The sequence below is a fragment of the Cyclopterus lumpus genome, chromosome 11 (assembly GCF_009769545.1).
Source record: "Cyclopterus lumpus isolate fCycLum1 chromosome 11, fCycLum1.pri, whole genome shotgun sequence".
NCBI lineage: Eukaryota > Metazoa > Chordata > Actinopteri > Perciformes > Cyclopteridae > Cyclopterus > Cyclopterus lumpus.
In genome coordinates, this window is record NC_046976.1 from 3,338,162 (window position 1) to 3,361,154 (window position 22,993).

At 42.8% G+C, this 22,993-nt stretch overlaps 4 protein-coding genes across 5 annotated transcripts in view; 1 reads left to right on the forward strand and 3 right to left on the reverse strand.

The window, feature by feature from the left end:
• Positions 1-1,546: 1,546 nt before the first annotated feature.
• On the reverse strand, positions 1,547-14,664 carry si:ch1073-513e17.1 (sialin). 2 transcript variants are annotated; one of them, XM_034545158.1, is made up of 12 exons: positions 14,402-14,664; positions 12,290-12,370; positions 11,914-12,070; positions 10,934-11,151; positions 10,345-10,578; positions 9,905-10,079; positions 7,837-7,955; positions 6,870-7,031; positions 6,191-6,323; positions 4,522-4,669; positions 4,222-4,312; positions 1,547-2,721 (listed from the first exon to the last, which is right to left on the reverse strand). In XM_034545158.1, exons 3-12 carry the CDS (start codon positions 11,999-12,001, stop codon positions 2,554-2,556), a joined length of 1,536 nt encoding a protein of 511 aa, XP_034401049.1. In that variant the 5' UTR covers positions 12,002-12,070; positions 12,290-12,370; positions 14,402-14,664; the 3' UTR covers positions 1,547-2,553. The 2 variants fall into 2 exon arrangements, with proteins under 2 accessions (XP_034401049.1, XP_034401047.1); XM_034545156.1 differs by having other exon boundaries at positions 11,914-12,073.
• Positions 14,665-16,221, forward strand: mycbp (MYC binding protein). The gene is made up of 5 exons (XM_034545159.1): positions 14,665-14,988; positions 15,259-15,331; positions 15,465-15,513; positions 15,807-15,936; positions 16,034-16,221. The coding sequence occupies exons 1-5, from the start codon at positions 14,974-14,976 to the stop codon at positions 16,076-16,078; spliced, it is 312 nt and encodes a 103-aa protein (XP_034401050.1). The 5' UTR covers positions 14,665-14,973; the 3' UTR covers positions 16,079-16,221.
• An 806-nt stretch (positions 16,222-17,027) lies between these two features.
• LOC117738934 (gap junction alpha-9 protein-like) lies at positions 17,028-18,563 on the reverse strand. Its single transcript, XM_034545119.1, has one exon. It carries the CDS (start codon positions 18,534-18,536, stop codon positions 17,028-17,030), a length of 1,509 nt encoding a protein of 502 aa, XP_034401010.1. The 5' UTR covers positions 18,537-18,563.
• Positions 18,564-20,414: 1,851 nt separating this feature from the next.
• The window catches only part of LOC117739068 (serine/arginine-rich splicing factor 10-like), a 5,093-nt gene continuing 2,514 nt past the window's right edge, over positions 20,415-22,993 (reverse strand). Inside the window, exons 3-6 of the mRNA XM_034545345.1 lie at positions 22,890-22,993; positions 22,243-22,414; positions 22,091-22,141; positions 20,415-21,735 (exon numbers count right to left, since the gene is read on the reverse strand). Of these exons, the coding sequence (XP_034401236.1) occupies positions 21,507-21,735; positions 22,091-22,141; positions 22,243-22,414; positions 22,890-22,993 (556 nt within the window). The 3' untranslated portion in view covers positions 20,415-21,506. The remainder of the gene's footprint in view (positions 21,736-22,090; positions 22,142-22,242; positions 22,415-22,889) is intronic.

Here is a 22,993-nt window from a genome sequence, read left to right on the forward strand (position 1 = left end):
AACAGGGAAAATTGATCAAAATATCCCTGAAGGCCCACAGAGGCTACAGGAGGTATTGTTCATAGTCAGTTTGGCAGGACGTGATCCATATCTCCTGATTTCATAACCTGATCATTAGTCCTGGCTTGGCTATGAAAGAGATAATTTATTAACAGTCTTGCTTCATATACTCCTGACTCTAGAGTTGTGGAAGTGAATTATAGATTGAGGTAAACTGAATAGCCTACATAAATGTCACTTGTGAGGCAACAGTCATAATAAGTGCTATAATAAGGACTGTGTCATCCATAGATTTATTTAACCAAACAAATGAAATAAGAAAAAAAATAACCAAATACATAACACAGAATAAATAATGTAGGTGGTAAATGGAGTCTGTGTGCAGAATGAGGACTCCCCATATTAATGTGTGATCACTGCACACGTGAATGCTGGCCCCCTTCCAGTAAAACTACTGCAGTCATCAAAAGAGTATTAGCACAATGCTAACGTGACGAATACAGAGCGATGCGAAAGGACGGGGCAGACAATGCTCGTGACACAAAAAAAACCGTTTCGTCCTGACAACATCCGGGTCATTCATCGAAAAATCTGATGCAAGCTCCAACGCCATCCTTGTAACAAGAGCTACGCCCATGGATTCTTAAAGAGACACGACACCCCCATCAGTTCAGCACCAGTTGATGTAGTTCAGCAGTTAGATGATGTAAAAGTACTTACAAGTTTACAGTTTGTAAATATAATCAGGACATTTTACTTAAGTATTTCGAATAAAAACTCAATGAAGTCAAATGTAATTAGTGTTTTTATTTTGTACTCCATTACTGACTTTTTACTGCACTACATTTATTTGATACCTGGGGTTACTTTGAAAATCAATAATGAGTTAAATATAAATACGGTGCATTGTTCTACAGTAAATTAAACCACCCAACAGTATAAAAAAAAGGAATTTATCTACTACAACTAGCTAATAGTATAATACAAAGTACTGTAAGAATCAGAGCCCTTTTTGGCTGCATAGTGAGTACTTACATTACATTTAGCTGACGCTTTTATCCAAAGCGAATTACATTCATACACTGTAGTCACAGCCACAGGGAGCAATTAGGGGCTAAGTGTCTTGCTCAAGGACACATCGACTAGGGCTAGCAGAGCCGGGGATCGAACCACCGATCCTCTGATTGAAAGACGGACCTGCTAACCACTGACCCACAGTTGGCCACTTTTATACTTTAAGTCCACTTTCTTGGTAATATTTTTTACTAAAGTAACTTTCTGAACAAAGTAGTTTTGCTTGTAATTTGTATTTTTTAAATTGTGGTATTGCTACTTACTCCACCACTGGAAGTATACACAGGTAGTTTTTTGCCAACCCAGTGATCACTGCTAGTATTTAGTTTATGTGCCATCTAGTGGCCAAAAAGAAACATTGTGTATCAATGAGCAGCCTAAAATAATCTGAGTCGTGAATATTTTTTTTGTCTTGAAGGAACATCTATCACTTGAATAATTATGTTCAAACACAGAGAGAGAGACTGCATTCATATCCCACAGATTTTAGTTTTGCTCAGTAAAACAGACTTGATTCTTCCCACAAAAAATATAAATTAAGACACATTTCATATATGTTGTACAACCTCACACATTTCCAAAGCCCAGAGAAGGTGAACACATTATTGCATCTGTTTAAAAACATTGTATGAATTTACAATCGCAGTTTATTTCGACAGAAGGCATGAGAGAAAGAATGGTTGAGTCCTGTGTCTATAAAAACAACAATTATCGTAGAAACGGTGAGATTAAAAACGCTGCAAATGCACATATTTCTAATTTATCTCAAAAAGTAAGTCTTAGTTCATGGCACTGTAACAAAAAAATATCACATTCTTGGCAGGAGAAGGTGCTTTGGTTTTTTTCTTGATCAGACTAAAGAAACCTATATTTCTAAAGATAAAAAAAAAGAAAAGTCCTAGAAAGAGTTATTTGCAAAAATATTTTTGTATATTATGATAAAAGTGCTTCTTTGGTTCCTGCTAGTCTGCCTAGAAACAGACACCGCTGTAAACAAAGCGGTAAAGGTAGAGTGGTTGATTACACTTTCAAAGACTTATGGAATATAATGGGTCCCGTCTCATTCACAGCTCAGGAAAAAAAAATTTCCTACTGTATAAATATGGCTAAAAACTAAAACTACTATTATGAGCTCTTTGCTGGAAATGTTATACAAATCAGTTCAAATGCTCACCCGATTAGAAACTTTCCAGGATGTTATAGATAAAAATAACAATAAGAATCCCCAACATTTATATTATTCTTGCTCAAACTTTCCTGGTCCACTAATATAAAAAGCTATTCTCGACTGATAATGATGTTTGTACACCTCTAACACTCTATACATTTGATCACTGTGAATACAGCATAGATTTTGTTCTCGTATTTATACAATTTAAAGAGGTAGTAATCTCTTTTCCTGGGTTCCAACTGTCTATTAAAGTTATCCTGCTTGTGCCACTTCTGTTTGTCCCATGTCTTCCTCTGAATATTCACGATTTACGTGGAGTTGGACCTGCTCCTGTCTTTCTCAGCTTCCGCTCCGTCCTCCTCGGCGACGGCCCACGGCTGGACCTTCCCGCTGCCGAATACTGTGAAGACGAGAGCACCGGCAACGTGGAGCCCAGCAGCCAACCAGAACACCTTTCTCCAGCCCGCCAGGGTGCGCTGACGACCGGAGGAGGAGAGGGAAGTGCGTTACTTCAGGGACCTGTTGGTGTTGTGTACTGTGTGTCGCTGTAAATCTCTCAATGAGACATTAAAGACCCCAGAAGACGGTGAACAACAGAACAAGGTTTTATGGAGAGAAAAGCTAATCATTTAAGGGATGAAAGGAGTTTGTTTTAAAGAAGAAAGAAAACCCTCCAAGGTAAGTGGTAAAGAGGTATTCAGATCCTTTACCTCAGTAAAAGTACCAATACTACACTGTGAAAAAATACTGTTCCAAGTAAATGTCCTACATTGAAAATCCCTCAAAGTATAAATCAGGAAAATGTACTTCAAACAAGTACTGAATGCAGAAAGATGTCCTCTGTGTTTCATGCATTCATGTACAAGCAGGATTTTAATATTGTAGTTGGTTGAGCTGAAGCTCACTTTTGACATTTGGACTGCAACAAATGATTATTTTCATTATAGATTAATCTGCTGGTTATTCCCTTTATCAATTGATTGATTGTTTGGTTTGTAAAAGAATCAGAAAACAGTATTAAATCCTGTCACAAACATTTGCTTTTTTCAACCAACCAACTAATGCAATTTAATGTCCATCTCATGTGAGCTTTTGTTCCGATGTGTAAATATTAGTATATACTGTATGTGTTACTGGTTAAGAGTAAATAAACACAACAAAAATAGAAGTTTCAGGTTCGCCTAGAAGAAAAAGCACTTTCAGGATGATTATCTCTTGGGTGCAAAGGTCTAAACCCACCCAGATCATATCAAAAATATGTGAACAGTCTCTGCAATGTTTGACTTTGAAAAAGTGAAGCAGAACAAAGTTAGAGAGGTTTTAGTACGGATTAATTATGCAAAATGGACATTTGGGCATCAACTGTGCAATTTGAATTGTCTCATGTACCAAACCATATATTTCATTTGTATATTACTATTACTTGTATAGTAAGCATATTACTTGTGGTGTTCAATACAATTCTTCTTCTAATCAACAAAGCTAAGCAGCATTTGCTGACTGTAAAGCGCTAAAGCGATTCATGTTGCTGTGTTCTTTGGCTCATATCTCGGTGATGCTTTGGTGCAGAAGGATTTTCTAAAGATGTTTAGAATCTGTGTTAAATCCTCTTGCTCTTTGCTATCTGGCTTTTTCTGATAGCAGCGAGCTACGGATTGCTAGTTCTGAAAACGTGCTGAGTGGGCTGACTCCTGACAAAATTATGATTATGATATTTTAATAATTCTTTTAGTTGGTGTTTAATTTGTATTGAAATGGCTTACTGATTATTGTAGCCCAAGTTCTGTTGTTTAAATTGATGTATAACATCAATATATTTGCTCATGTTTATTGTAATGTTTTACAGAGTTTAACCATAATGTGTCAATTTCATCCCAATTGGGGGGCAAGATTTTTAAAAGCTTGGCCTCAAGCCTCACATATTTGTTGTTACCCAATCATGCACTTTTACAGAGATGCACTGTTATGAGACTTACATCCTCAGTGAAGTATCCGGTAGCGATGGGTGCCAAGATTCCAGGGATGGTCCCGAATGTGTTGGTGATTCCTAGAAGGAGTCCTGCGTACCTGCAGGAGAGAGAGAGAACATGTTCTTATGTATTGTAAACAAAAATTAGTAGTAGTTACACAGATAAGGCATGCACTGTATTTAGCTGAAAGCCACATCATCATTTGACTATTCATACATCTGAGTGTTGATTAGATCAGTCGAATCAACAGAATATGAATTGGCAACAATTCTGATAATAAAATAAAATATGGACGGTATCACCAACCGTGGAGCGATGTCTATTTGGTTCATGTAGACTCCGGAGGCCGTGGTCGCTCCTATGGTTGTGGAGAGGGTGAGGAAGGTGACGGTGAGGATGTGGCTGCAGCCGGCGTAACTCACAGCCACGAGAAACGCTGCCGCAGACAACAGACCTGCAGAGAAGATGTGGATGGTAAAAGAGGAAGGAAATACCAGTACACCTTGAGAGAACATCACTGGTGTTACTGGTTCTCTTTCTGTCTTTCTACGTTCAACTGTAACTATGAATAAAACATAAACCACTGTGTTTGCTTACTGTACATCTGGATACTTGTGTCATCTTTTCATTACTGAATCTCAACCAGATGAGGGCAGCATTTCTCCATTCAAACACATGGAAACCACCACACCGCTGCCCTGTTGGTTTGTTCCGAGGACTTTTGCTAATTTTCTTTTGGTATTTGTATAGGACAAGTACAAATGTAATTCTCTTTGGTAAATGTAGTAATGTTTCATGTTATTGCTGATTATTTAGTGGTGGAAAACTTGAATTATGTAAAAGCAGGCGGTCTGTGAAGAAAAGCCAGTGCTGAAGAGCCTTAAAACTGCATTACCTCTAATGTCCATCAGGGGGTCTCAATCTCTAGTTTCTGTCAGGATCTGGAGTTGTTGTGTCTCGTTTCCTGTTTTATTTTGAAGTCCCCGTCTCTTGTGTCCTTTTTTTTCCTGCACTTCCTGTCCCTGTGATTGTCTGTCCTGTCCCTGATTGTGTCCTCCTGTGTCCAATCACCTGCACCTTCCCTGTGTATTTAAACCCTGTTTGTGTCATTCCCCAGTGTTGGTCCGTCCTGGTTAGATCCCTGGTGATAGCTTGCGTTAGACCTGTGATTCCTCTATTTAAGTAATTCCACTGGTTAAGTGAAGAATAAAGTTTCTTTTCAACGTTTGGGTCCTGTCTCTCGGTGGCTACACATGACAGTTTCAAGTCTTCTTCAATACAGCATGATGTTCATTTAGTTCGTTTGCTCCGATTTAGGGTAAAATAAAGCAGGGTGGGGGCAGGGCGCTCCATCAAGTTGTCTGTGTTTTCGTCTTACAACTTAAACCCTTTCCCCGTGTGTTTTCACTTTAAGTTAAAGTTAATTGTAACATTTTGGTTGCCTACAAATGTCTTGTTCAACGTTCGGTTGTCCATAGCTCAACCCTTAATGTGTCACTTCTGGTTGTGGAGAAAAACAAGATGGCGATGGCCAAAATGCAGAATGAGGCTTCACCGATGGGCGACTACGTCCACTTCTTATATACAGTCTATGGGTATAAACGGCAATACCATCATGGAAGAATACTCCTACAATAAACACACACATAAACATAAATTGTAAACTTACTAAAAAATGATCTCTTCCTGTTCCATTATTCTGGTCCCATTATTACTACAAATACTTATTGATTATTCCAAGATGCATCAAATATTATGAGCTTCTATGCTTTACTATGAGCCATTAGACCAATCTGGTAGACTCCAAAACATTACAAAAATGGCAAAATAAATAATAATTTCCCTTCAATCAAACTGGTCCTATGTTACTGCAGATCGTCCTGCTGAATGAATCTTATAAAAACATTTTGCTCCTCAATATCAGACGATAAGGCTGCATTCACGCAGAGGATCTAAGTGGGGGAGTTTCTTTTACCTACGAGGGTGAAGAGCTTGCGTACGACGGTGATGCTGAACACCTTCCTCTCGATGAGGCTGTCCGCTGCGACGCCCGACAGCATCGAGAACAACCAGGCACCGAGGTACGGCAGAGCGGAGAGGAACCCATTCTGGACGGAGACAGAGACATTTCGTCAGAGGCGATGCCCAATTCTGTGACGGGTTTGACCCCAACATCACTAAAGACACCCCAGTAACCATTACGAAGAACATTATTCCAAACATCATTAAGCAGAGAGGGAGTTGAGAAGATTGAATCCACTCTCAAGTCGGTATGGTAAATATGAGGCTAAAGCCAGCGACAGGTTAGCTTAGCTTAGCATAAAGACTGAAAGCAGGGGGAAAGAGCTAGCCTTGGCTTTGTCCAAAGGTATACCTAGAAAGCTCAGTAAATAGTGTGTTTGAAGTGAAACTGCACCGAGTGATCTACAACAGCTGGCACTATTTCAAAACCGAAGAGCGGATTCATACCTTAAAACACTGCTTGTTTTGGAGTTTAAAGGAAGTGTGTTTTATGACGCCAGCTGCGGGTCGTATTCATTTAAGCACACAGTACAGCAGTCGTCGTTGCAGACACACCTGGCGGAGATCGGAGCGCACCTAGTTTGCTATAATCTTTGACACGAAACAGAGGAATAAATTAATCGAAACCTCACTGATTTGATGTCAAAGTGCATGATGTCGTTCATGTAAGTGGGCAGGGAGGTGAGCAGGGTGTAGTAGGACCAGTTTGAGCACATCTGGGTGATGATGATGGCCCACAGAGGGGCCGACAGCAGCATGTGCAGCACGGGAACGGACCAGCCATGACCTGTACCCTGCAGACCAATGACAAAATCATGAGAAAACACGACAGAGCCATCCCCTTTGTTAACCTCTCCGTCCCCCAGTAGCAGAGAGATTGGAGGGGCAGAATACCTTAGTCTAGTCTAGTCTGCCTGACTCTTTGATCCTTTATCTGACTGGGGTTTGTGCGAGTAATGGCTCCAATATATCCCTCACCTAACTGTGATGTTTACTGATAAATCCATGGTGCTGTCCGTGGTGCTCGAGTAGCAGATGTCTTTTTTGTCTCTCTGTCCTGTCCTGTCAGTTTCGTCTTGAGTCTATAATATTCTACTAAATATATAGCCAGGGAGGGGGCCAAAAGAGTCGCTTATGGTGCGTTTCGTTATTGGTGAGTGAACGAAATGAAGCGCAAAAATGAAGTTAAAAATAGGAAGTTTGAGAGGGAACTCAAGTTCAACATCACCCTGCTGTCAGAAGAATTTCCCAATACGGATCAGAGGTGTGAGGGTTTCAATTAATCCACAACTCCCCTTCTCACAGACAGCTGGACTGAAGCCTTGTTATCAGTCAAGTGTGGATCAAAAAAACTCCCAAATAACTGAAAAAAACCTTCCTATATCATGGTATAGTTTTGGTGTTGTGCATTTATATCCAAGATTTAAAGAGTTTCATGTCCTAACAACAAAGAGGAAGCTGCAATAAAGCAGAGCATCTCGTTCTTCCAGGTCCTCATTTTTCAAACTCTTTTGTAATTTCTAATCACTACTACCTTTTTGTTTTTTTTCATCCGAAAAAAAAGTAGATCAAGAGGTAAAGTCAATCAAAAGTGTTCACCTGAGGTCCGATGGAGTTTATGATGTAGTCTCTCTCCTCTTTGCTGATTCGACGGTGCGTGCGAGGGTCATTTGATACAAACGCAAACCAAAAGACCGCCCACAGACAACCAGCCCCCCCTGAGAGAGAGAGAGAGAGAGAGAGAGAGGACAAGTTAGTTTTCAGGCTTGTTGTCACAACTAAATCAAACTGCTCTAATGTATCGTGCACATTTATAAAATCCAATCTGAGGAATAGTAGTATTATCACTATCATGACACAGAGATATAACGCAAAAACATACATTTGTGAAGTGGTGGAAAGTACCACGTACATTTACTCAAGTACTGCATCTATGTACAATTTTGAGATACTTTACTTGAGTATTTCCATCTGCTACTTTATACTTCTAGTTCGTTACAACTCACATGGTTCTTCATACTCAACTACATGTATTTCAGAATTTTGAGTTACTTATGGTACATATACATATATAACAATAGAGTATTGTTATCAGTTTACCTTTGCACTTTATTTTAATTTTACATTATTCCATATTCTATTGTAAATTTAATTGTAGATTGAACATATTCATATTTCTGGCACTGTGTTTATTTGTCTTATTGTCCAATGTTATGCACCACCCGCCAAGACAAACTCCTTGTATGTCCAACATACTGGCAATAACTGGTTCTGGTTGTGATTGTGATCCATTCTCCATTGCTGCCCCCTCCCTCTGGAACTCTCCCCATCACCCCATCATTCGCCACTTTCAAAGCAGCACTTAAAACACATGTATTTAAATGTGCATTTAGCTTGTGATACAAGTTATTTTATTTTGTCTCTCACTATTGTCATATTTCTTGTGGCTTCTATTGTTTTTGTTATAGAAATAAAATGTATTTTTAAAATATTGGCATAGTGAAATCTCTGTAAAATAAATACAAATAAAGTGTATTTAACTTTAACTGTCTGTGTTTGTTTATAATTGAAGTCAAGTCTTGAATAAAACCTGAAACAAGGAACTGTCTACATGTACTATCATCTGCCCGGTGAGTCACAGAGTGTGTGTGTGTGTGTGTGTGTGTGTGTGTGTGTGTGTGTGTGTGTGTCTGTGTGTTTGTGTGTGTCTGACTGTCATTCAGATGCAAATTCCAGGATCCACACAGGCTGCCTGCTGCAGCTGACAGCGTCTGCATGCAGCTCAGCCATCCGCAATTACATCGATCTCCGGGTGTGATTTCACAAACTTTGACAGACCACAGCGGTCCGAAATCAAACACGATAATGTTGCCATGTACGCAGAACTCCTTTTCACGCACTTTAGCTGAAGAAAGTTCTCAAAGCTGTCACAGTAGGCCACTATGACGGACGAAAGTAGTTTCAATTTGGTTCCGGAAACGGTTTTGGTAAAACATGTTTAGATAAGACTTTACTGATGGGGAAATTCCCAAGCTAGTACATCAAGTAGTTAGAATTAGCTCCACCTTTACCAGCAACATTAGAGACGCTTCCGTGTGAATGCATCAACAATTATAATCTAGTCAAATAACATGGAGGATTCGACGAGGGGCCCTTTAAAAAAAAAAAAAAAGTTATTTACTTTTGGAACTTTAATGTTCATTTTGATTTCAATACTTTTGTACTTTTACTTCAGTAAGCTGTTGAATGCACTATTACTTATAACAGAAAATGTCTACACTGTGGTATTAATACTTTTACTGAAGTAGGAGATCCGAGTACTTCTTTTGTGTAGTCTTAGTATTCCACAAATTACTGTAACTGATTTCTCCAAGTTAAATAAAGCAGCAAGTATCATTTAATCACATCTAATTTCTTGCATATTAATCATTTAAATCAGATCTGCACTTTACCTTTTGCATGTGTAAATTTGCTATTATTGTGCATCCTTTTCTGTGAGAGACTAAGTCCGAGGTTACACGTTTGTCATCCGATCACGCCAGGACGCAGTAACTGTCGAGTCTGACCCCCCCTGAGGTCGGACCTGGCTCGCATTGGGATCTGCACTACATGCCAAGGTGGCCTTGGGGACTGAGGTAAGTGATTGTATTGGGTTTCCCTCCCTCACCGCAGAGGTAGAAGACAGCGGGCCAGCCTAATGTCTGGCAGACGTAGCCGGTGAGCGGCAGAGCCACAAAGGCCCCAAAGTTGCCCCCAGATCCCGACAGGGTCATCAGGCGAGAGCGCTCCAGAGGAGGAGCCCACCGAGCCCACATGGACATCATGGCGGGGAACGTCACACCCTGGAGAGACGTAGAGACACAAGCAGTGAGACGGGACGAGAGTGAGACGGAGAAGCAGGCAGCGCCATGTTTCTTTTACCGATATAGAATGTAGGTTTCAAATCCTATTTCTGGGATGCAAGACAGCTGCAAGTGATTAATCGGCAACTATTTTGATGATCGATTAATCGCTTTATAGACCAAAGGATTGACCCCCCCCCCCCCCCCACACACACACACACACACACACACGGCCTCCTGCACATCCAACTCAACACGCTCTTACCTCCCCAAAGCCCTCCAACGCTCGTAGTGCAAACAGCCAGTATGAGCCCATCTTGGCAGCCAGAGGGGTGAGCAGCGTAAGGGCAGCGGTGCCCAGCACTCCCAAACCCAAGAAGATCCTCCCCCCGTAGTGATCGGACAGGTAGCCACCCGGGATCTGTGTGCACAGGTAGCCGAAGAAAAAGGCCCCCAGCATCCAGCCCTGAGTCTCCGAGTCCCACGGGTACTGGGGGATCTAGGACAAGAGGGCGGGAGTGTTTTTGGCATTCAGACATTGTTGATAGGCCACCAACACATTTCCATCTGATGTAAGATCTGATGAGTTTTCGCCTGGAAAAGGTAATAGAGGTCGTATACAATATGTTTTTATAATACATGTGTAAAAAGGATCAAAGCGGAAAGAAATGAGATCCACTTTCAAATATCAGGCAAAGACCCTTTTATCTATCAAAATGAAAAGTATTTTAGTTTAAAGTCCCTGATGTCTCTTATCTATCTTTTATTGATCAAGTGTTTGGTCCCAAACTAAACACGTTATAAAATGTTTAAGAATGAGTGAAAGAAAAATAAATGTAGAAACTGTTTGTTACCCCCTTAGGTTGAAGGAAAGGGTCACTGGTGTTTTCCGACCCCGCTGGCAGTGGACAGGCATTGATTAAAGAGCTGTTCTGGGATGGTTCAGGGTCAGTGGTATTCACCATGGCTACCATGGCAACACTGAGGTTGACACGGAGACCGTAGACCACAGAGAACCCCAAGAACATCAGGAAGGCCAGGTTGAGGCGAGCCGAGCAGCACTGGGGAGGGACTGTCCACATAGAACACAAGGATGTTTACATGTCGTCTAGTCATTGTGAAAAACATACAAATGTTTCTCTTTTGGAAAAGATACCTTAATCTCAATGAGACTGCCTGATTACAAAAAATGTAAAAAGATTTTTAAAAATCATATTTGGCATTGAAGGCAGTTTAAGGGTCAGCTCTGGCTCACACAGCCACTGCCTCTTTGTCTTTATTTCTGCAGCATCATCTGTTTTACTGCAGTCATTTGATGGCGAGCTCCCCTCATTAAGATCTTACATAACAGGAGAGGTGATCTCAAACCAGAGGTGCTGATGTGAACATGACTCCAGAGCTACAACATAATAAAGGGAAAAGCATGTTGTGCTTTTACACAAAACACAGACATGCATCGAAATGTGGAGAAAGCGCAGTGACACAAGCAGAGAAAAGCATATTGTGCATGTTCAGAAAATTATTTAAAAAGATCAATCATGTTTAATGTCTTTGTTTGCACCAGAGGTTATGTTAAATACAAATATAAACACAGCTGCAACGATTAGTCGATTGACTGAAAATGTATCTGATAATTATTTAATCTAATTATTTTTAAGTAAAAAAAAAATCCCACTAGGTTGGACCTGACAAGATATTTCATGACATCATATTGGGATAATACGAATTATGGAAATAACTGTTAGTTGCAGTCTTAAAGACAAATACTATTGAGTTTGCAAACCCCAAATCTTGATCAAAACACACGTTTTCCCGCGACAAAGAGAACACGCACCTGCATCGCTCTCGATGAGGGGTTCAATGTCCTCGCTCTCGTCCAGAGGTGCCGAGTTGATGGAGTAGTGGCCATTTGTCAGCGGCATGGCACTCGGCTCACCCGGGAAATATTAAGTTGGAAAAATGATGTCACTGAGCCATGGTGTCCCTGAAACCTGCTGGACGGAAAAAGGTACTGATCAGGAGACATGGAAAAATACAAACGATGACGAACAGTGTTAGAGCAACACATGACACAGACGTGTGGATTTAGAAGATAGTGGGCACGGCACATCAGCAGGTTTTGAGAGGAAGCCTGATAACACACAAACACACAGTGACGCTTCATGATTCCACGAGATGTCGAAAAAGTTTCACCAAGGCCGCAAACTTACTGAAGCGCAGAATGGATCCAATGCAGAGCAAGGTGGAGAGATGATGAGGAGGAGGATGAAGCTCAGTGGGAGCTTGTCTCTCTGAACAAGAAATAAAAAAGGTCACACAACATATATGTATACTGTGTTTGATACACGTCTGTTCACAACAGTTGGTTAAAACATGAAAATATTCACCATCTTCAACTCTGGGATATTATAAGAAATATTTTCACTATTTTCTGATATTTAATAGACAAAACGATGAATCAATAATGGAAATAATCGTTTGTTTCAGCTTCATATAATTGATCAGAGTAATAACTCTTTACATTAAGTGCTATTACAATATATATATTGGATTTGTCGATAGAGGTAATCAATATAACTGCTTAGTCACTGTTCAAAGTTTCACTTCTCACATTTGCTGCTGTTTAGCTTTGACTGGCAGAAAAGTGCCGACTCGTGATGTTGCTTGGAGCAGAAAACCTTTTGTAAAAACATTCTTAGGAACTGAGCCCAATAAACTTGTCTGTAGGGTTCCAATACTGTTTTGTGGGTTGGAAGGGGTTACAAAAGGTCGAGAACTTGTCGTCAGATGTACAAGTTTTCAACCAAGGCCTGAGGTCATCACGTCAATAAACTGTTACATGACTCTTTGACTCCTTTCGACACAAAGGAGCAGCAACTCGACTCCAAGCTGCCCCCTGATGTCCGAGCTCCTTACCCTATCTCTAAGGCTGAGCCCGGCCACCCTACGGAGGAAGCTCATTTCGGCTGCTTCTATCCGAGATCTCGTTCTTTCGGTCACGACCCAGAGTTCGTGACTATAGGTCGAAAGGAGTCAGCTGAGGTGGTTCGGGCATCTAGTCAGGATGCCTCCTGGACGCCTCCCATTACAGGTTTTCCGGGCATGTCCAACTGGTAGGAGGCCCCGGGGAAGACCGAGGACACGCTGGAGGGATTATATCTCCCGGCTGGCCTTGGAACGCCTCGGGATCCCCCAGAATGAGCTGGAAAGTGCTGCGGGTGAGAGGGAAGCCTGGGTCGGCCTACTGAACCTGCTGCCACCGCGACCCGACCCCGGATAAGCGGCTGATAATGGATGGATGGATGACTCTTTGATTATCCCTACAGCTCGTCTGTCCAGGCAATCTCAATGAGTTTCACATTTCAGGTCAATACATATTGCCTGAGGAACATCGACGACTCAAAACTTTGATCCTAACTTTACCTAATTATGCTGCGTACGGCGAGTGACTGACTGTACTTTCAGGACATTTACGTGGTAGGTTTGTCTGTATGACAGATCATATGTTTTTTGCCGTTCCCATGTGACTCATGTCGTCTGCAAGTGAGTGTGTGTATATGTGAGCCTACCATGAGATAAAAAAAAACTGCTCATTTCATTTACTTTTTTATAAAACTAAAATGTCCCTTGTCCGGGGTGAACTGGGGATGAAAAGGTTATTACTATGGAAACTTTTTACGTTTCCAAGTTGCATTTTTAAGCCCTATTGTCAAAACTGACATCTAAATAAATAAGGGCTCAAACCTACACCCTGTTACTATATATCACGGTCAATTAACTGGAAACTGATTTTTATAATTGAGATAAAGTAGAGCACCAACCACAAGTTACCAGAGCCCAAAGTAATGTTATTAGATTGTTATTTCCAAGCAAACAGCATAAGAGACTATAATGGCATGAAACAGGTGGTGGTCTGGTAGGTCAACCAACGCCTCACTCCACTAAAGAACACCACAACATTGTCCAATGTGGCTAAATAATGTCAAATGTCATTCATAAATATTAAAACAAGTGGAAATTACAATGCGAAATGTCTTATCTGTAGCTAAATGACATAAATATCAACAGCAACCTGTACTGTCTTTAAGGCATAACCTTATTATTGTAGCATTTTGAAGCTAGTTTCAGTAAAGGAAAGCCTCAGTTGTTTGTGAATGTCTGTTGTGTCACATGACATAAACCGTGTAGCGCTCCATGAACGTGAGCACAACACACAGTGAAACTGTAACGCTACACAGCTTAGCTTGTTCCTTCACGCGCTATAACTGCCCTATTCATGTGTAACGTCAACTTTTAAGAATAGTTCGACAAATACATCTTACCTTGTGAAGTAGGTTAGTTGTAAACCAAAGACACGGGAGGTTAGTTAAGAAGACACGAAGGTACAAGTAGCATATATGTTATGTATCTTCATCTCAGCCGGTGAGACAGCTGTGTTGTGTCTCGCAGTCACATGAGCAAAGCTCTGAGGGACCGTAGGTCTAGAAAAGAGTGGACCGGCTACACCTGCTTTTAGACTATCCGGTTAAGACGGTGCAGATGTTTTATCAATCGACTCTCAGGAGGTGACATCCGAGCACATGACCAACGCCTGGCCCGCCCCCTCTCTGGCTCAAACTACAGCGGTTTGCTTCTCCAAAAAAAACAAAAATAAATACTATTTCTAAACTTATTTTTCACAACTGTTCAGCATCATATATGTCTTTAATTAGGCTATTTCACCAAATTAAACCTAATAAATGAATTTCCGGCAACCGTTTTACGCGTTGTTATGGCAACGAGTCCACCTCCTGTATGTTGAAGCAAACATAGAACCAGCAAACGTCATTAAATCACCAAACTCAAGTTAGCACATTGTCGGGCTCCTGTACATTATACAGCCGTCGTCGCACCCATGGCCCATTACAGAGTGAGTATTTGGTGACATACTTTCTGCAGCTATTCGTTATATGTACTCGCTAAATGTTATATGCTGGTGTACTATGTGCTAGCTTGCTAGCTAGCTAGCATCATAGCAATGTGGAGAGGAAGCTAACATTAAGAGCAGTGGCACACTTTAACTGTCGTTATTTAACCGGTTATTCGGCCGTGGATATGAAACCAATCAGACGAGTCTTTCTAACTTAGCTAAGTTAACCTTTGTGTAAGCGTGAAGTCAAATATGTGTCTCGTGTTTCAGGCCTCAGACTCGAAGCGAGAACAATTTAGAAGATATCTCGAACAATCGGGAGTCCTTGACACTATAACGAGCGGTATGTGCACAAGAAACACGGAAACACGCTAATTGTGCACTGGATGCAAGGTGTTGAACTCACGCATGCGCGTGGTTTCCACCAATATCCCTGCTTGCGCTGCTTCTTGACCGTTTGGTTTCTCCACTTGCAGTTTTAGTGGCACTTTATGAAGAGACCGACAAACCCGACAATGCCCTGGAGTATCCTTTCCTCACGTGGACAGCGTTATGGATCTCTTCAGGGGTAACAGGCGTGTGATGGTGTGACTGTAATGATGAACGTCTTCAGGGATCCCTGGGGGAAACTTGCAGAGAAGAGTTGATTGACCTTAGGTGTGTTCCTGTCAATGGACAGCTTGGATTATTGTGCTAGATCACTAGCTAGTCACTGTTGTTGCTCATTACCAAGCTGGACCCATCTGTCTTGGTTAAAATGAAAGATGTATGTGCATAGAAAGTAGAGAAACGCACGTTGACCTTAACCCCCGGCACAGTTTCATAAAGCTTCAGCTCGGCGGGGCTGGTCCAGAGCCAGCGGATGCTGAGGCTCTTCGCATGGAGCTGGCTGCCCTGCAACAGAAATGCAACCTTCTCATGGGGGAGAACAAAGAGCTCAGAAACAGGGTGAGGTGCTGGTAGAAGTCCACATTTACAGATAACAAGAGCTGTCCAGATGCTGTAACCTCTAACCTCTGACCTCTGCCTTAATATCATTTTCCAGCTGATGCAGTATGAACCATCATCTGAGGAGGGGTCTGCAGAGTAGAACGGAGGGCTTTTGTCATTGCTGTCTGGGGTAAAAACATCAAAACAATATTTATATAAGGGATGTACAGTGAATACAAAATCACTATTTTTATTGTTATGTTTCAAGCACCTTTGCTTTGTCATAAATAAAAATGTTTTTTTCAGCATTTGGCAACAGTTCTTCTCTTGATGTCTGAAATGTACAACTGTTCCTCGGTTTTCAATCACAGGATTCTGCTTACATCAGAAATAAATACAAAATAATAATTATAATAATATATTTTTTTAATGGCCTTTAATTGATATCATCTGTATTGATGAGTCAGACAATTGTCATACAAAAGCAATCATTCAGAGTTTGCTGCTCATGTGCCCAAAGAGAAATTAAAGTCTGATAAATGACAGCACATTAAACACCATTTTTTAAAAATTCATGTCACCATAACAGCGCATAGATATTTAGCACTTCTTTCTCATCAGAGACATCTTTATGTTTCATGTTCTTAGTGAAGAACTTCGGGGTTGCAATCGCTCAGACAGCGTCACTGATTTAAAAGTATCCGGTTGCGTAACAGCACGTTGTGACCTGAAACAACATTATAGATTTGTGGTTCAGTTTTCCATTCCCCTCTAATCATTCAGACAGAGCTGATGCGTACAGTCAAATCATTAAATGTCCATCTGAATCTCTGTAACAGAACAGTTAATGTACTGAAACTAAACAGTCCATTGTGGTCTGCTCACCTGGCAGATTCAGAAAAGTGAATGTTGGGTTGCAGATCTATTGGGGGAAAAAAGGTTGCTCTTTGGAGTCAAGATCATAGTCTCCACAGCAACGAGTAACAAAGGCCTTTTGAGCTTGTTATAATGTTTAAAGAGCTCTCTAAATGTGTGAAAAGTGCCCACACAAAACTTGCACCCACACCTGGCGAGTTTCGGTTGCCAATGGCGACGAGCGTACTGTCGGTTTATATCTGCAGATCAGTTGGGGCCCTTCTGCTGCTGCCGCTGCTCGCCGCCGACACCCGGCGGTTCGGAGAGGAGGCGCCAGGGCTGTTGCTCTCCCGGCTGTGTCGGGACACCGAGCTCAGCTCCCCCGCCGAGTCCGGGCTTTGAGACCTGCTCGGCCTCTTAATGTCTGACTTGGAGAGCATCCTCGCTCGGGGTCCGATGCAGCCGCTGCGCAGCTTCACGCTGTTGTTCCCGGGGTAGGAGTCTCCGCTGTCCGAGCCGTTCCCTTCCACCAGTGTTGAGCAGTTCCACGGTGGACTGACCCTCCGCGACTTCCTCACAACGCCCGACATCGTGGCACACGATGAGGCGTCCGCCACGGGGAGGGTGGGGTACTCGGAGCTGGAGCACTCCATGCGCTCTCGACGGGGCGAACACTGCTCCTCCGGCTCCTCCTGCTTGTCCGCGGGAGGGGAACGCGTCTCACTGCTCGTGTTGTTGGGGTTGCTGTTCTGCTCCGTGGGGCTCGGCACTCCCTCCTTGACGTCCTTGTGGCCGTCCGGCTTTGCGCCAGGGTCCCCTTTTATCGGGACGAATGCAGAGGAGGCGTTGAGGAGAGGGTAGGTGGGCCCGTTGCCCTGCTTCTCCAACAGCAATGTGTATCCACACGGCGCCGTGGGGATGGTGGTCTTGCGACCCACGGACGTGCCCACGCAAACCTGATGCACCACCGAGTTCTTCTTGGACTTGTCGACGTAATACTCGTCCAGGTCGGCCTTCAGGTGCGGGTAGTAGTCCAGGATGCCCCTCTTGAGCTTCTTGAATCCCAGGTGCATGATCTCCAGGAGGCTGAGAAAGAGCGAGATGCAGGCGATCCCTTGCATGAACACCATGAACACCGTCTTCTCCGTGGGCCTGGAGACGAAGCAGTCAACCACGTTGGGGCACGGCTCCCGCTCGCACTTGTAGAGGGGGTTCAGCCGGTGTCCGTAGAGGATGTACTGACACACCATGAAGCTGACCTCCACCACCGAGCGCGTGACAATGTGGACCAGATAAGTGCACAGCAGGGAGCCCCTCAGCGGAGCCTTGTTGAGCTTCCCCTGCTCCAGCTGCTTCATCTCCTTCTCGATCCTCCGCCGCAACTCCACCAGCTCCGCATCCACCGCCTCCAGCTCCCGACGGAGAGCCACCTTCTTGCAGTGGCGCTCCTTCTCCAGGGCCCGCAGCTGGTAGATGGCGTGGCCCATGTACACCAGGGAGGGCGAGGACACGAAGATGACCTGGAGCACCCAGTAGCGGATGAGGGAGATGGGGAAGGCCTGGTCGTAGCAGACGTTGCGGCAGCCCGGCTGGTCCGTGTTGCAGATGAAGTCGGACTGCTCGTCGTTCCACACATCTTCCGCCGCGACGCCCAGCACCAGCATCCGGAATATGAACAGGATGGTCAGCCAGATCTTGCCGACCATGGTGGAGTGGATATGCACCTCCTCCAAGATCCCACCAAGGAAGTTCCAGTCTCCCATGTTTTACATTGGCAGTGCTGTAGCGGACGAAGGAATACACATCTAAGTTATGATTGCGGAAGAAGCCTGATTAAAGGATTTTAAAAGGCGATAATGGTGTCGATAAAAATCTTATAGTATTGTTTTACTCTTGCCACTTTAAGTACTTCTCTGATAGTTCTTATGCACTTTTAAGATCAAAGTTCGAATGCACGACTTAATAGAGTATTTGCACACTCTGGTACTGCTAGGATTAAAGTTACTAATTAAACTGCTATGAATCTTAAATTGTAGCATGAGGTATTTTCATTTGTTCTTATACCCGTGTGAAATACATGATAACATTCAGCAGCATCCAAATAAAACGATATATTGTTCTATGATGTTATTTCATAAGTTAATAAAAACAGTGTTTTTCCGACAACGACATGCACCATATGAAGCTGATATAATGAGCTCACTTTGTGATATGTATTTTAAAATAAGCCTACTTACCGTTCATCTTGGATATGAAATGTACCAATAAAGGCCTTCTGGCAAGAACGCTGCTGATGCTGTTGGACACAATCCTACAAGCACATCGAGTGTCGTCTTCACCGAGACCTCACTCTCCACCGTGGGTGGAAACCGGACAGTGACAGACGAGCCCTGCTGGCTCCGGTGGTTCACAACTTATAGCCGGTGAACGACAGCAGCGATCGATACGGACGCGCTGCCTGTTGCCATTTCCCTCGCAGCGGTGTGTGAGCTCCAGCCCGGTCATCAGGGGTGACACGCGGAGCAATTCATACGGGTGTGCCGGACGTTTGCGGTTGAACCCTAAAGGACCCTGAACTGGTTTGATCCTCCGCGTGGCACGCACTGGGTTTGATGGGAATATTGGAAAGTGGATGATGATCCATGTCAAGAAGATGCTTCGGGAGAGGACCAGGATCCTGATTTGAATCTCAGCCTAGTTAAAAACAGCAATATATGACACATTAAACTAATGAGCTGCGCGATATGATCTTGCTTGCTCTGAGTTGGTTGCTGCAGCTGAAACCATTGACATGATTCATCGGTCCAAAAATATTGATTTATAAAATCAAAAAAAACGTCCGTTAAATAGGATTAGTCAGAATTTAGGAAGGTTACAGCATATTTAATCGACGAATCAGTAATTATTGCCATTACAATTTATTTCTTCAAATTGTTTGCTTTGTCCAGATCTGAACAAACCTAAAACTATGACGGTATCATCGTCATACTATAATTTGTACACTATTTTACAAAAAAGAAGATCAAAAGGATTACACATGTGTTTTCTGTCAGTTGACTGATTAAATGTTTCAGGTCTACTACCCCTGTGAGGTCGCTCAGAGATTTGTTCAGCAGCTTTTAACAGATCCAGGAGCAGTTTCAGGTGAACCGGCACCAGACGTAGTACTACAAGTACAGTGTTAAGTACAGTTGGACAAACTGAGCCTCTATGTGGGTCATGTATTCTGCAGTGTAAAGACCAGTGATCCTGGTTCAGATGGTTCTGTATCCCGAAACCAACGCTCAACCATATTCCGGCTCTTCCTGATGAAGTAATTCACATTAAGCCTCCATTGTACTCGTTTAATCAATGTTTTTTTGTTTGTTTTTTCAATACAGCGATCAATGGGGCACGTCCGATTTCATCCATGGTTGCTTCTTCACCACAAATCTAATTTAAGCTGTTCCTCCCAGCTACTGATCCATTATAAGTAAATCAATGCTCCTGGTTGGACCGGTCCGTTTTCCGTGCAGATGACTGCAGACTGGGATTTAACTTATTCTCCTTGTTTACTCCATTCTCTCTCCTTGAATTCCCGAAATAAAGTTACGCTTCTTCATCATCAGTGGACCAAGTTTACAAAGTGAAGTCACACACCGTTTCCTTATACTAAATGTTATCCATTTATTACTCAAAATAAGAGTTGTCTTCCTACTAAAGGTAGAAGATAAGAGAACAAACATGCAGGGACAAGATTCATTCTGAAAAACCAGCAACACAGTCGTGCAAACACCAACGAGAGCGTGTTGCTCCTCTCACAACTGAAATTTGGGAGAAAAGTTACAAAAATAAAATACCTTTAAAAAAAAAAAGAGAGTTCTAATCATACAGAAACCACCACAAAAATAAAACAGATTAATGTAAATGTTTAACAGTTTGTGGTGAAAGTCACATGTCGACAACATCTTACACTTCCGGACCACAGCAGTGTTCCTGTGTGTTTTAGTCTCAATACTTGTGTATACTCATCTTTTTCCAACACAGACCACATCCGTCACATCATTTTTTTAAATGTTTTTCTCCCAGGTGGTCATTGACTAATTTTCTTATTATTCACCCCCCCCTCAATTGTGTATAGGGGGTACAGCAGTGCATCTAAAAATACAGTCTGCTACTTTGTCAGTACAGGTGTTCAATGTGACAGATTCTCTGAATTGAGTTTTAGAATATTTGTTTTCATATAGTAAAATAAATGCACACCGGTGGCTGAAAGAAGTGAAGAAAAACATAAAACACCTCTGGAGAAAGGTCGGCAGGTAGATTAAAAAGTACACGATTTGACATAAAACACACAGAAACGCTGGTTTGGTTCGCTAACAGACTGGATTCATTTTAAAATACTGAATGTTATTTTTTTTTTGCAAAAATGGGTGCATAGGGTTTAGAAAACAAAAACCTCAGTAAATGTGTATAAAAAAAGACAACTATTCCTGCCCGACTACCACTGAACACACAAACCGCTGACTGGTTCATATTTCTAAATCAGGAAATCTCACCAATACTATTGGATAAAACCAAGCAAAGGACCAGCATTATTCTTCTTGAAATGGAGCCGCAAAAACAAGCTTTCTATAAATGCTTCAGTGGACGTTACATTCATGTCAAAACAAACACTTCTCGCCAGACGCACCAGCTCTGGTGAATCTGACACAACGACGGATAGAAAGGGGGCGGAGGGAGCAGGTACTTTTCTAGCGGCCCCCCGACTTGCGTCCAGCCCAGGATCGGGACCGAGAGCGGGACCGAGAGCGGGATTTGGACGCGGACCGGGACCTGGAGCGGGATGGAGTGTGTGTCCGTCGCACTTCTTCCTCGGTGTAATGGGAAGTCGATGCCGGGTTGACGGCTTCTCGCGGAGACACGGATTTGGAGCGGGAGCGGGATCTCCCTCTGGACTCTCTCCGAGGCCTCTGTCTGTATCTGAACACACACACACACACACACACACACGACCACTTAGACACGGTGGCGGTCCGAAATCCTGGGGGACTCAACATGAATGTTCTGCGTGTCAAATGCTTATAACAGTTATCTAAAAAATGTCACTACAACAATACTGCCCGAGTGTATTTGTACAGCAATATACTGTCGCTTTTTACCCAGCCGTCCAATCACAGTAAAGGAGGGGTGGGACATATAGCCTACCCCAAAGACATGACCAAGTGTGTTCTATTACAGGTACGTTGTGTACAATTAAATAAGTATGCTATTGTTTACATTGTTTTTCACTGTCTGTCCCAAACAGATGCAAACCACAGTCAAAGAGAAGTTATACCTTTCATCCTCGCGACTCCTGCTTCTTCCTCCATACACCCGTCCACGGGACCTGAAGGCAGACACCAAAGGTTTACGCTCCCTTTCGAACAAACATGAATGCACAACAATTGGGAGGAATACCGTCTGCTGAAAGTAAGAACGTAAACTCACTCGCGAGGACTCTCGGACCGCCTGCGGTGGCGATCGTGAGAAGGGCTGCGCGATCTGTGTCTGTCGTAGCTGCGGCTGCGCGAACGTCTGCGCCGGCCGTCCCGATCGTGGTCGTCGTGGCGGGACGATCTGCCCGGAGAACTTCGTTCCTTCGTCTTCATCTGATTTGGGGCTACATTGTAAATAAAAAAATACAAATAAAGTAATGAGCACTTAACTTTCCTGCAAGTTACCAGTATTTGATTTTCCTGTGTTCTATTTTTGAGACGATACAAATGTTAAAAAGTGCTTTCTGAAAGCGTACACCGCTACAGACGTGAACCAGTTGACACTCGCATGACCAGTTTAGTTGGTGCCTGCAGTCATGTGCGCATCAGAAGATAAATAAATACACACTACATAACTTTCAACAGCTCCACTCAGGTGTCCCAGTATGAATACCTAAATGGAACGAGAAACACCTGCAGAGCATTTCCCTTAGTTTTTTATATTTTCTCTTGCATGTTGCTGATACATTTCATATTGGTTTTCATTTAACTCACTTCTACTATCGACAGCCTCCCTTCGACAGCTTCATTTGACCAAAACACTTGACGACAGACACGGATTGGTCGCAAAATTAAATTGGAAAAGGTTTCAACACTTACTCTTTCGGTCACCCTGGGCAAACTGGATTTCAATCTGCCGGCCACAAACCCACTTCCTGTCCAGGCTGTGAAGGGCATCTTCTGCATCACGCACATCCTCAAAT

What these genes read in the sequence shown, in the direction of transcription:
- si:ch1073-513e17.1 (XM_034545158.1), bottom strand. Translation starts at nt 12,001, where the DNA reads ATGCCGCTGACAAATGGCCACTACTCCATCAACTCGGCACCTCTGGAC. An exon ending in CGCTGTCTTCTACCTCTGCG is followed by an intron (nt 7,956 to 9,904) that starts GTGAGGGAGGGA and finishes TCTCTCTCTCAG; the next exon opens with GGGGGGCTGGTTGTCTGTGG. An exon ending in CAAGCTCTTCACCCTCGTAG is followed by an intron (nt 4,670 to 6,190) that starts GTAAAAGAAACT and finishes TCTTCTCTGCAG; the next exon opens with GTCTGTTGTCTGCGGCAGCG.
- mycbp (XM_034545159.1), top strand. An exon ending in CCTTGACACTATAACGAGCG is followed by an intron (nt 15,332 to 15,464) that starts GTATGTGCACAA and finishes CTCCACTTGCAG; the next exon opens with TTTTAGTGGCACTTTATGAA. An exon ending in ACAAAGAGCTCAGAAACAGG is followed by an intron (nt 15,937 to 16,033) that starts GTGAGGTGCTGG and finishes ATCATTTTCCAG; the next exon opens with CTGATGCAGTATGAACCATC.
- LOC117738934 (XM_034545119.1), bottom strand. Translation starts at nt 18,536, where the DNA reads ATGGGAGACTGGAACTTCCTTGGTGGGATCTTGGAGGAGGTGCATATC.